General features: G+C 39.2%; 2 protein-coding genes across 5 annotated transcripts in view; one reads left to right on the top strand and one right to left on the bottom strand.

The window, feature by feature from the left end:
- CTNNA1 (catenin alpha 1) overlaps positions 1-13,408 on the bottom strand; it is a 329,686-nt gene that overhangs the window by 53,976 nt on the left and 262,302 nt on the right. The window contains exon 1 of one of the 4 annotated variants that reach the window (XM_055554919.1): positions 7,721-8,547. The exons of the other annotated variants lie outside the window; for them this stretch is intronic. The gene's annotated coding sequence lies outside the window, so the exon portion shown is untranslated. Of the gene's footprint in view, positions 1-7,720; positions 8,548-13,408 lie in introns of those variants that run through there. 4 annotated transcript variants of the gene reach the window in all.
- On the top strand, positions 8,407-10,451 carry LRRTM2 (leucine rich repeat transmembrane neuronal 2). Its single transcript, XM_055554929.1, has 2 exons — positions 8,407-8,542; positions 8,899-10,451. Exons 1-2 carry the CDS (start codon positions 8,539-8,541, stop codon positions 10,443-10,445), a joined length of 1,551 nt encoding a protein of 516 aa, XP_055410904.1. The 5' UTR covers positions 8,407-8,538; the 3' UTR covers positions 10,446-10,451.

Genomic DNA, 13,408 nt, shown 5'->3' with positions numbered 1-13,408 from the left:
GAACAGAGCAGCATTGTTACCTGCAGGTACAAAAGGGGAAAATGAGGCCTGTCATCCACTATACTGCCATCAGGTAAAGCTGGGGATAAGGAACTTTAGAAAGAAGTGTTACCAAGATGCTGCTGGAAGACTTCAGAGAAGAACAGGGGACCTGATATTAAAGAAATTCTTAAGAAAAATATTTTGAAAACCCAGGGAGACTTGAGTTCAGTCAGTATCCTCACACATGCTAAGCTGTTTCAGTCATTCCAACTCTTTGTAACCCTATGGACCATAGACTGGCAGGCTCCTTTGTCCATGGGATTCTCCAGGCAAGAATACTGGAGTGGGTTGCCATGCCCTCCTCCAGGGAACCTTCCTCACCCAGGGACTGAGCCTGAGTCTCTTATGTCTCCTGCATTGGCAAGCAGGTTCTTTACCACTAGCACCATCTGGGAAACCCTATACCTTCCTAAGTAGGACTAAAAAGTTTGCTGTGGGATGGGCAACACATTATCATACAATATACATTTGGTAGATAACAGAAACAGCAATTTGACCCTTCTTGTTTTACCTCGCCTACACATGGCTGACGGGCTTTGTATCAACTCAATGTGACAAGAGTTGAGGCAAAGATTAAGTAACTTAATATTAGAATATAATGGTCAAATAGACCAGCTTTCCCAAATTTCTTTCAAAGATATCCTCTCCCTCCTTACAGTTGCAAAAGACAAGTTTCTGGTTTACCTAATGTTACCTATTTCATCCTAAAAATGTTAAAACTGGGTAAGAAACTCTAATGTTACATACCATAACCTTGCTTTCTTTCTCTCTCCCCTCAAAGGCATAAGCTTAGAAATGAGCCTTACTGGTTCATCTGAGTATTTTCTCAGATAATAGCCAGCCTTGCTTACTACCTTTAGATTTTTCTAGGCCCCATGCCATATTACACCTGAAAATGTGCCTATAAGGTCTAACAAGCTTAGGTGTTACAACCACCATTAACATTCCACTATGGCATAACTATGCCATGTCCCTTTACATGGCCACTATAGCACAGAACTAAATGAACTGTAGTGAATATGTTGCAACCTTTCCACCAAATCCTGGGGAGACCAGAATGAATGTATGAACTACCACTTTCCCTTCCTGGGGAAAACAAAATCCATAATGGAGAAAAGAACAAACTGAAGCATGTAGCTGAGATATTTCAATCGTTTTTGAGACACCAGTTTTCTTCCTAAAAAACCATCTACTTGTTAAATATGTGCTGTGCATAGTAATTTGGGAAGCTGCCAGAAGCACAAATAGGTATACAAATTAAATATATAAAGGTCATTTAAAAAGGCCTTAATTTTGAAGCTACTAATAATCCAGGAAAAAATAAAATGACTCAAATGTAAAGATATTTCAGAAGGATTTTTTTTTTCCTTTAAAAACTGTAGGATCTTTTTTAAAATTTATTTTTAATTGAAGGATAACTGTTTTACAATATTGTGCTGGTTTCTGCCATACCATCAACATGAATCAGCCAGAGGCATACATATGTCCCGTCCCTCTTGAAGCTCCTTCCCACCTCCTACTCCATCCCACCCCTCTAGGCTGTCTCAGAGCACCAGTTTGAGATCCTTGAGTCATACAGCAAATTTCCACTGGCTCTCTATTTTACATATGGTAGTGTATATGTTTTCATGCTACTCTCTCCATTAGTCCCACCCTCTCCTGCCCGTGTCCACAAGCCTGTTCTCTATGTCTGTGTCTCCATTGCGGCCCTGCACAGAAGGATTTTTAAAAGCTCAGTTAACTGGTAAAATCAGGTTAAGATTTGTGATAAACCAGGAAACGTTTTTGGTTTCTGCATTGATTTAAAAATAAATAACCTTCTGAAGGATCTGATCCTCTTCTCTGCTAAAGATAATGGGTTAATAGGGAATCTCTGTTTACTGAAGATACTACAAATTTCATGTTCATCAACTTGTACTGGATCATTACCGTAATATGGCAAGTGTGTGTCTTAATATTAAGAAAGATTATCACCTGTTTCATTATTCATTAAAATTAAGCATATATAGCAAAGATCATAAAACCTTTAAAAGACAAATGACTAACTGGAGGAGATATCTGTAAAATATGTCACAAACAAAATTAGCTTCTTTAATAAGCAAATAATCCCTGCAAATCTTTAAAGAAATGACCAACTGTAGGAGTGGGAAATGGAATGACCAAATGAAATACATAATCCACAGAAAAGAACAAAACTAACAGTATACCAACATCCAAAATGATGCTCAATCTCATTCATAACACATCAAAGAGAGCATTTTTCACCTATCAGATTCACAATTTTAAAGTCTGCTTTATGGTGTTAGGGTGGGGGGAAGGTTAGTATACATTTACAGATTACTGAGGGAAGTATAAATGGTTTAAAATTCTTTGGAAGGTAATGTGGCAATGTCTATCAATTTTAAATATATACCCCCTACAACCCAACAATTTTTTGTTAGGAACTTACCTTATATATAAACTTGCCTAAGTATGCAAAGATATTAAAAGAATATTCATTTTACATTGTCTCAAAAGCCTCAAAAAAAACTACATGTCCATAGATTATAGTATAGCCATACAAGGGTAAAGCTATGAAGCTATTAGGTACACATGTATGCTCACACACAGGGAAAAATTATGAAGCCATTAGATAGACCCCCACCATGTTCTCACTTTCAAAAGCACAAAAAAAAAACAGAGGAAACGAATCAGCTCCCATGGGAGCTCAAGTCTTAGCAACATGGGGTCAATATATCAACAGCAGCTATAATGTTGACATGCTGCTATGAGCCATTCCTAATAAGAAGTGATCTTGTTCTCTTTGGGCCGAATTTTTGTTATTGGATTTCTCTGCATTGACAATATCACATGTTCAAATACTTTGCTTGCCTTAAGCACATGTTGCCATCTCTCTACCCTAGAGGACACTAAGAGGGAGGAACGGCATTTCCAAGCTTCAACAACCAAGACTGCATATAGCTGATATACTACGAATTCACCCTCTTAAACCTAGCCAAGTGGGTCAAAGAGCCCACTAAAATTGAAAGAGATTGTTCTAAATATGAATGGGTATCTCAACTCTTAATCCTATCCTGTGCAAATGGTTTCGTATAGCCTGTGGTCGTCTATGTAGGCAGGAGGAAACATAATCTAAGTAGAAAGTTACTCTAAATGCAGAAAGGGAGAAGCAGCAGGAAAGACAAATCCAAACTTGGCTCTATTTCAGAATAAAAAATGAAGCCTACCACATACAGAGGATGGGGGAAACATGAACACAATAAAGCCACGGGCAGGCAAGAGTAAGAAATGTGTGTGTGTTCAGTCACTCAGTTGAGTCCGTCTCTCTGTGATCCCATCGACAGTAGCCCACCAGGCTCCCCTGTTCATGGGATTTCCCAGGCAAGAATACTGCAGTGGGTAGCCATTTCCCCCTCCAGGGGATCTTCGAGATCCAGGGATCAAACCTTCAAGCCTCCTGTATTGGCAGGCACATTCTTTACCATAGAGCCACTGGGAATCTTCAAGGGCTTGGTAATATAAATTTCAATCAGTCTATGTACTTATCAAGACTTCAGGACCGTTCTGTTTGGTTTGGGTTGGTCTGATGTCTACAATAGGTAAAATAAAAGATCTCTGTGGTTTAAAAGCACCTCAGCTCAAACTTCTGTGGAAGATTTTCCCTTAGCTAAGATTTATCACCCTAAGATTTACTGCTGAATTTTCTAGCTCTGGGCACAGAACACAATGTTAGCACACGACACTAGTTCTGCCATCCTGCCAATAGCAACAATTGCCCAAAAACACATGTCTCCAAAACTAGGAGAAATCCCACATTTTAAAAGTCACAGCATCAAAAGGAACACAGCTCATCATCATTAGTGTAACCATCATTCCTTCCTACTGCTTTCTCAGTCATGTTTAATGAAAGTAACAAAAGAACTTTTAAAATATCACAATCAATGAAAGGCAAGGATGGGATCAAACTGTGGATTCTGTAGGCCTAATGTAGACAGTCTACTTCTTAAAAGGCTTTTGGAAGGAAGGATTCTCAGCAACAGAGATAAGTAACACTCAACAGTGGTCCTCTGTGTTTTCACCAAAAATCTAAGGGCCTAGAATTTTGAATGTTCTCAGATTCTCTGGCTCTACCTAGGATAATCAATTAACTTGATAATCAATTAACTACTCTTTGGCCCATGTCTAACATGACAGATTGGAAAGGCCATCAATCCTTATATATTCTATCTGCCTCTGTCAGACAGATTCTGTTTCTTGGGAAGATAACAAGCTGATGTTTAGTGCCAAATCCCAGTAATTTCTTAAAGAGCAAATCACGGACTTTCCCTGTGGCCCAGTGTTTAAGAATCTCCCTTTCAATGTATGGGATGCAGGTTTGAACTAGAAGCCAAGATCCCAAATGCCATGGGGCAGCTAAGCCTACACAGCACCAACTACTAAGCCTGTGCACTCTAGAGGTTGTGCTCCACAACAAGAGAAGGCTATACACTGGAACAAAGACACAGCACAGCAAAAAATAAAGAGTAAATAAAAAACTTAATAGTCAATCTTTGCCTCCAAACACATGTTTAAAAGCAGTGAACTCTAGGATTTATTATAATTTTCTCTCATCCTCGTTCCCTCCCACCTCTCAAAAAAGGCTAGTATTGATAAAACTCACTGAAATAAAGATACTGATACCAGCATCTTTAGGCCCAACTGTGGTTGCCAACTAAGAATCCTAAAAGGTTCTTGGGAAGGGATATATTCAGACCCACAAATCTTAGATCTTTTTGCAACTTTTTGATAATTGTGAAGAGACCTCCAAAGAACCATGACCAAGACTGGTAGCCAGAAGATTTTCTTTAACCGAGCACCTCTGGGATATGAAAATTTTGGGAGTCGGGCACGATTGGTTAAGAAACACCTGATTTTTCAGCATAAAGCAAAATCCAGCTCCCTAACACAAAAGATTAGAAAATTTCACATTATACATCTGCTTTTCCAAAGAGATATTTATTCCTGATTAGCAATATATGTTAAAAGCAAACTTTCATGAAAAGTAATGCAGATAAGTATTAACACCTAAACCCCGCCACATGACTCATTTAATTTGCTTAAAACCATTCACAGAGAGGACAGACAGGCTAGATTTTACTTGTCCTTTGCCTTGTCACGAACAACTGTAACAGTGAAAATTGAAACAGATGATATCAAGAGTACTTTCCAGAGGTTGTATTGCCACTTTAATTAAGTCAAAGGCATATGTATGCAGAATAAAGCCGTTGTGAAATGAAACCAAGAAAAGGTTTAATTCAGAAAGAACATGGGTTTCTTTTTAGTCCTTCTAGCTAACATGAGATAAAGATCAAAAAACGATACAAATCTCCCTCAATAGGAACAGTGTACTCCAACCCATTTTAAGACCAACATCACATCTTCTTTAATTCCACAGCCTAAACCTTTTGAACCCAAAGAGAAGTGAAGTAGGCAAGCCAGCTAATGACCTAGACAGACTGTGCTCTCTGGGTACTGTGGTATAGCAGGCATTACTGCCCACTTCTCCAGGTGCATCAAAAAATACTCTTGATTGCACTGGTGCTTTTCTGAACAATTTTCCTTGCCCACAAATCTGTTATAATAGTATTAGGATAATGTAATTTAAGGGTTTTTCATCTGTTAGTATACTGTAAGTAGGCCAAGTAGAGTACAAAAGCAGAAGGGAACCAAGAGTTCAAGGGGAAGGAAATGTTTTTCCCTCTAAATTTTCACATATAACTCATTCCTAATCATGGCTGCTCTAATCCAATTGATTTCAACACTTTTCTCCACATGGAACTAAAGTGGTTACTTTAGGGGAGAAATTAATCCAGCTCCTCCTGCCTTGCAAAGGTTTTTTTCATCAGAGGGTGACTAACTTCAGTAAGAGCATTTACAGTATCCCCAGGACTTCTTTTCCTTAAAAAAAAAAAAAAAAATGAGAGACCACCCTTACCAGACACCCCTCATTGGAAGCTTTGTGAACAAGTTCTGTTTCTATAGAATGGTCACTCTGAAACCTAGGGTCACAGACTCTCTAAGAATTTGATTAAACTTTATTGACAGAAAAATGCACAAGCAACAAAACTCTACAGGCCAATTATGGACTCGGGTTAAGAACTTCCAGCCTACAGAGAGACAGACTGTGGAAAGGATCCAGGTCAGTGGAGGAATGGCATCCTGAATTCTAAACGAGGACCTCTCCCTCTCTTCCTTAACCAGGAAACAGGAAAACTGGGAATTCTAGTTCCTGAGAATAAGGGGTTCCACTCTTGGGCAACGTTGGCCTGGGGACTTCTCTCTGGCCTGGAGAAGCTGACTGAGAAATGTCCTGCTGGTAGGGTCTGTTTTTCCCCCTCTCCTTTCACAGGTGTCAGACATGCCCCACGGGTTTTTACACTCTACCAAACCTAAGGAGTATTTCAGTTATCTTCTCTCTCCCTTTACACATTCCTGGCATTTTCCTCAATAAAATTCTTATACCTCTTATCCTATCTTGGGGTCTGTTAGAAGGAGGAGCCAAACTACACACTTGCAATTGCTGCTGTCTCCACAGAGACCCGAGGAAAGCACCCTGGAGTCTTCAGTCCTCACTCTGGCACTGCATTCCAATACAGACACAACACCCCTTGAGAAAATAACTTCTTACACACACCCAGTGTGATAAAGCGCCTGGAAGCCAACAGATTGATGGTGTTCTGGTTTCACAGATACCATGGGGCAGTTCTCAGATTTCTGCCTTCAAGTCTGAGACAAGACCTACTGAGGATTAAGTATGAGAGAAATGGTATGGGAGAAATGGCCAAGAAGGCCAAATCAGTAATGTCAGGTGTACAAGAGGCCTTACCTTCATCAGGCCTGAAACTATGACCCTAACTCACACTAGAAATAACTTTCATGTTTATACAGTAGTAAACATGGAGCTGTATATTCGTAACCAAATTCTGAAAAGTGATACTATTCGACAGGAGAAGATAAGTGTTTGGTCAAGTAAAAACAGCCAAAGCAAAAATTCTATTCCCAAGTATAAGTGACCTTTTGTATTCCCTAGAGAGATTCTAACAACAGTTAGTATGAGACTCAGTTCTTAAGTGTGCCAATAGGCGCTGTTGAGCATGCAAATGCTCTATTGTTTGAGGGCCACAATACCCCAACCCAGATCACTAGAGGCTTTTAGCTTTAGGAGTAAGTGAAATTCTGAGGTAAATACAAGCGACCATGTCAGAATCTAGCCATGCTGTACCACCTGTCCTAAATTATTTCTGTTCCACTGTTAACACTTAGAGCATGCAATATTAAATGACTATATCAACCTACCCTTTTCTCCTACCAAGACATCCAAAGATTTCTGGATTATTATTTTTCAGTTAGTATTGTGATAAAACACTATTATATAAAATAAGACAGAGGAGAAATCATTTTAATTAGCTTTCTCTTAAAATTCTCAGAGTAGAATAACCAAATTCTTTGTTTTCCAACCTTTTCCCCTCCTTTATTCTTGGTTTTTAATGCTAAACTCTTAATGGCAAAGAAGCAAAGCCTATTGAGCTAGTTTACCAACACATCTGAAGCAAATCATTGTCGTAACTTCTATTTTAACCAAGCATGACAACCAAGTGATTGAGTAGCTTTCCAAACTACCAGAGCAGCAGGCACTCACATAGAATGCTGTTAAATCAGCACTTCATAAATCGTGCAGGCTCCTGCCCATTTAGATGCTCTCTCTATGCAGAATCGGCAGTCTAATGCTGGCTCTTCCAAGCATTAAAAAATCGTCACTCTGCTAACCCAACTCACTGTTCAGACGGATCTTCTTGAATGCAGCCTTTATTACAACCTCACTGCTGCTTCCTACACTGAAGGAATACCATGTTTTCAGGTCAGGAGCTCTCCTTTCTCACTTTATTATAATCGGGGGTCTTACAACGACCCCGACATTGTTACAAAGCACGCTGCTTTATAACAGTAAAGCTTCTGGAAAACCCAAACAAAAGACACGTCACCCGGTGACGTCAGCCTATATACAGTTCTGTGTGGTCGCAGCACATAAGCAAATCCATTCTTGTGCCGTTTCTCGGAAAAGCTTTTCAGTAAATGCACTCATGCTGCTCCAGGAGCTCTTCTCTGCAACAAGCCGCCCATCTGCCATCAACAAGTTAAGACCGAGAGAACTAACGGCTGCGGAAAAGAGAGGCTGAAGCTTTGATTAACCAGCTGAGCAGTTAGAGGAGGACGAAATTAATAACTTATATTCAAAACTGATTTAGAGTGGTCAAAGGAAATGAAACCAATGCTTTCAAGAGGAATATCCTAAGGAAAAAACAACTCGCCCTGGTGGATTTCAATTTTACTCGGAAAGCCTGGGACACAGAAAACAGGAAACTGGTCAAAGGCTCCTGCATGTTAGAGCCTTTTACAGACTCACTGCGTTGAGTCTGACAACCGAGACTGAATGCAGCCTCCAATGTGCTCAGAAGAATGGGTAAGTCCATGTATTTAATGTGTCTTGTACAGTCAGCAAGGAGTCACGCTTTTAAAATAAGCCATTGAATTCACATTTTATAAGAGAAATCACTTGTCACATTTTTGGATTTTGAGGTTTAGGTAAAATATATATTGCTGATGACAGATGTGTTGTATCTCCTTTCTTAATGGTTTAAGTTTTGTTCTAGTCATACTAACAAGGTTAGTTTTTTTACAGCAAATGAAAAAATAAGTTATATGTAGTGAAAATCTTTTGCCATAATGTTGTTGTTGTTGTTGTTGTTGTTTTAAAAGCCCGTATGCTCTGCTGAAAAATATTCTATCTTCTTGTTTTCCTTAAATTATATCCTGCAGGCTTACATTTCAAGTGGCCATTAGGGGCCCCTATGCTAGCAGCAATATATGCAATGAGTATGGTTTTAAAAATGCTGCCTGCGCTGGGTATGGCGTGTCCACCCAAATGCCGCTGTGAGAAGCTGCTCTTCTACTGCGACTCTCAGGGCTTCCACTCAGTGCCAAACACCACAGACAAGGGCTCTCTGGGCCTGTCCCTGAGGCACAATCACATCACAGAGCTCGAAAGGGATCAATTTGCCAGCTTCAGTCAACTCACCTGGCTCCACTTAGACCACAATCAAATATCAACAGTAAAAGAAGATGCTTTTCAAGGACTATATAAACTTAAGGAATTAATCTTGAGTTCCAACAAAATATTTTATTTGCCAAACACAACTTTTACCCAACTGATTAACCTGCAAAATTTGGACCTGTCTTTTAATCAGCTGTCATCTCTGCACCCAGAGCTCTTCTATGGCCTCCGGAAGCTGCAGACCTTGCATTTACGGTCCAACTCCCTGCGGACTATCCCAGTACGCCTGTTCTGGGACTGTCGTAGTCTGGAGTTTCTGGATTTGAGCACAAACCGTTTGCGAAGTTTGGCTCGCAATGGATTTGCGGGATTAATCAAACTGAGAGAGCTTCATCTAGAGCACAACCAGCTGACGAAGATTAATTTTGCTCATTTCCTACGGCTAAGCAGTCTGCACACGCTCTTCTTACAATGGAACAAAATTAGCAACTTGACATGTGGGATGGAGTGGACCTGGGGCACTTTAGAAAAACTAGACTTGACTGGAAATGAAATAAAAGCCATCGATCTGACAGTGTTTGAAACAATGCCTAATCTTAAAATACTCCTCATGGATAACAACAAGTTAAACAGCCTTGATTCCAAGATCTTAAACTCCCTTAGGTCCCTCACAACCGTTGGCCTCTCTGGCAATCTGTGGGAATGCAGCCCTCGAATATGTGCTTTGGCCTCCTGGCTGGGCAGTTTCCAAGGTCGGTGGGAGCATTCCATCCTATGCCACAGCCCCGACCACACCCAGGGAGAGGATATACTAGACGCAGTCCATGGATTTCAGCTCTGCTGGAATTTATCAACCACCGTCACTGCCATGGCTACAACTTATAAAGATCCAACCATTGAATATACAAAAAGAATAAGCTCATCAAGTTACCATGTGGGAGACAAAGAAATCCCAACTACTGCAGGCATAGCAGTTACTACTGAGGAACACTTCCCGGAACCAGACAATGCCATCTTCACTCAGCGGGTAATTACAGGAACAATGGCTTTATTGTTTTCTTTCTTTTTTATTATTTTTATAGTGTTCATCTCCAGGAAGTGCTGCCCTCCCACTTTAAGAAGAATTAGGCAGTGCTCAATGATTCAGAACCACAGGCAGCTCCGATCCCAAACACGACTCCATATGTCAAACATGTCAGACCAAGGACCATATAATGAATATGAACCTACCCATGAAGGACCCTTCATCATCATTAATGGTTACGGACAGTGCAAGTGTCAGCAGCTGCCATACAAAGAATGTGAAGTATAATATCTACCCATCATCAAAAATTACATCAGATAAGTAACCTATTTTACATAGTAGGGGCTAAATACATATCTAATTTTTACCAATGGTGACATTAAGCCTAATTTTTCCAAACCAAGTGGAGACTTAGGTTTCTGACGTGTTGAAGTATTTTTAATTTTTTTTAAATGAAACCATATTTTAAGTGTTAAATGAAGCAATGCTCACATTAATTTGCACTCTTGTGGGAAAGTCTAAAAATGCTTACTTCAAAATAAGACATTTCATGTATGTAATTATATACTACTGTGTGTAAACATTTACACTAAGGTCTCCATATGCTATTTTTTTCTACTGAAAACAGTTTGGAAAGATGCTCCTGAGCAGAGAGAGATATGGATTAATACTTGTTTGATCATTGCTCTCCACCCCAAGTACCACAACTGGCTTGCTGCTTAAAAGGAGACTTAGCAAAGTTCTCTTGTATGATAATTTGGTATTTACTCAAACCTACAATTTAATGCCAGTGTGGGGAGTAGAATTTTATGTATGCTGAAGACTGGTCAATATTAAACACTCTTCTTCCAGAGTTTTTGCCTGGGTTAGTAGGTATTATCAAAGTCCATATCATGAAATCAGAACCCTTTATGTAATTCTAATAAGCTGAGTGAGTCTTTAATATATATAAACAATGAATTCAAGTGATTGTGAAAAGGTATCATTACAATGAAATCAATACTAAATAATGACACTGACTTCGTATCATATCTCTAGTTTGACTTATAATGGACATGTTGATTTTTGTGGCATTTAGATAATTATTTTAAACTAGTGTTAAATTATCACTTTACTAATTAGTTTACTAAATCCTATACTTACATTTATATGTGAAAAAAGATTTAGAAATTATTTTGGAGAACAAAGAGATAAACTAAGTCAATTTAACAATCTTATGACCAGCTTCTCACTCTAGTTTGAAAGCACACACACAAATACACCCTCACTCCCTGTCTCTCTCTCTCTCCCCCCTCTCTCCTCCCTGTCCTCCTCTCTCCCTCCCCCTCCCCTCAACTGTCATGATCAAAGATGCCTTGACAAAGGGGTTTAAACCTCTTTCCTCTGCCTTTCCTTGATCTTCAAGCCTCAAAAAGCCAAATTAAAAATAAATGGCTAGCAACAGGCATAATACTGATTCTTGTTAGAATATATTTTAAAAGAACCATTTTTAAAAAGTACTTTCTAAGTATTACATGCTAAACTTTGACCTTTTAATGGATATCAATTCTTACTGTTTAAGAGCAGGTCCTTCTAAGTAAAGGGAACAACACAGATTTGAAGCAAAGCTTCTCATGGCAGAACACTCTACATGCCTATGCAGCCACACAGTGGTAACTCGAAGGAGGTGAGGGGATGAGAGAAAGGCAGCATTTTGAAATCTGATTCTCCCTGAAACAGGTTAGCAAAGTTAAAAGGAAGCAAAGCAAATGGGCAACTATACATGATCTGAATCAATCAGGGCAAAGGCCCTGGGACCTGCAGCTGGAAAGGGGTGAGGGGGGAGATTCTCTGTTATTAATATAAATGTTTAGCAATTTAAAAATGATAATGATATCACATTTCTCGTGTAGAAAAGAGCCACAAGTATTTTGTTTATTCAATTATGATTTCCCCAGAGAGACTATGACATATTTATGATTTAGATGTAAGTTACCAATTCACACAGAATTTTTCCATAAATGAGGTTCCACTAGCAAAAACCATGAAATTAGACTACTGACTTGATTTTTAGAAGATGAAAACTGACATTTGCTGATGAAGGAAAAAAGGCATAAATTCTCAGAGAAAATCATTACCATAAAAAAAAGTTATCCTTTACTTCATTCAAGGCATATTTCTTCCCAGGATGGAACTGAAACATGTTAAGACTATAGTTTAACCCATGAGATTTAATACTGAAAGATGTCTACCTACATTTCAAAGAAAATGTGTCTCAGTAAAAAGCAGACAAGATCACAAATTATAGTAAAAATGTGCTCTCTACAATTTCTAAGGTGGGCAGATTTGTTTGGTAAAGTCTCAGTCCACCTCAGCAGATCTTGAGCAGTGAACATTTCATCTCTTAATAAAACTAGACCCTAGGCCTGCCTGGGCAAGGATAGAAGCTGATTTCCCAGCATAGGGCACAGCTCACACTTTCCTTACAGAAGGGCTGGATCAGAAGCCCCTGTAACAAATGAGAGCTCCACAAGCTAAAATTTACCAATACGTTTATAAAGATAAGCATGGCCATTTGTAAGGGAACAGCTTTGTCACAATACAATTGTGTCTTAGACATACAAGATTCCACTAGCTCTGGAGGATAGCAGAGTAGTTTCCATCATTTCAACCACAACCCCAAATTAATTGAAACTGTGAGCAGAAGGGTGAGAAATATTGGCTGGGAATCCCCACATTAATCCTCAAGATTACAGTTAGTAAAATGGACCATCAGTCGGCAAAATCCTTAATGTACATAGGAAAGTAAATTGGAAAATCAAGCCATTTAGTAATTCAGGGGAACAGCATAGCCAAGGCCACCAAGGCATACTTTTCAGTTGAAAAATAACAGATTTTTTTGGCCCTTCATCTTTTGGGCAATGCTCTCTGAGAAAAGTGAATAACAGTGCCAAACAGCACTTTCCTTTTCCATTTAAAGAGCAAGCTTCCCTTTTCAAATGCCTATAGAAGGCAAGATTCCTTTTAATTTTGGTCTATTTGTATTTCTGTATCAGCACAGGCTTGAAGATGAGACTGTTAGTCATATGTGCTCTCTTTACCAACTGGTTCGAGTGCAAGAGCATCACAACTACACTGCAGATGCTGGCAATATAATGTTAGGTCTTTTTTACTGTCTTATTCTCTCCAACTCCCCCATCCCCCCTTTTCATTTTTAAGATTAGAAGAAAATGACCACTTGAAAACCAGAAAAATAAATCTCTCTGGAAAAC

This window comes from Bubalus kerabau, chromosome 1 (assembly GCF_029407905.1).
Source record: "Bubalus kerabau isolate K-KA32 ecotype Philippines breed swamp buffalo chromosome 1, PCC_UOA_SB_1v2, whole genome shotgun sequence".
NCBI lineage: Eukaryota > Metazoa > Chordata > Mammalia > Artiodactyla > Bovidae > Bubalus > Bubalus kerabau.
Note: the sequence above shows the minus strand (reverse complement) of the source record. Positions and strands in the feature narration are given on the sequence as shown.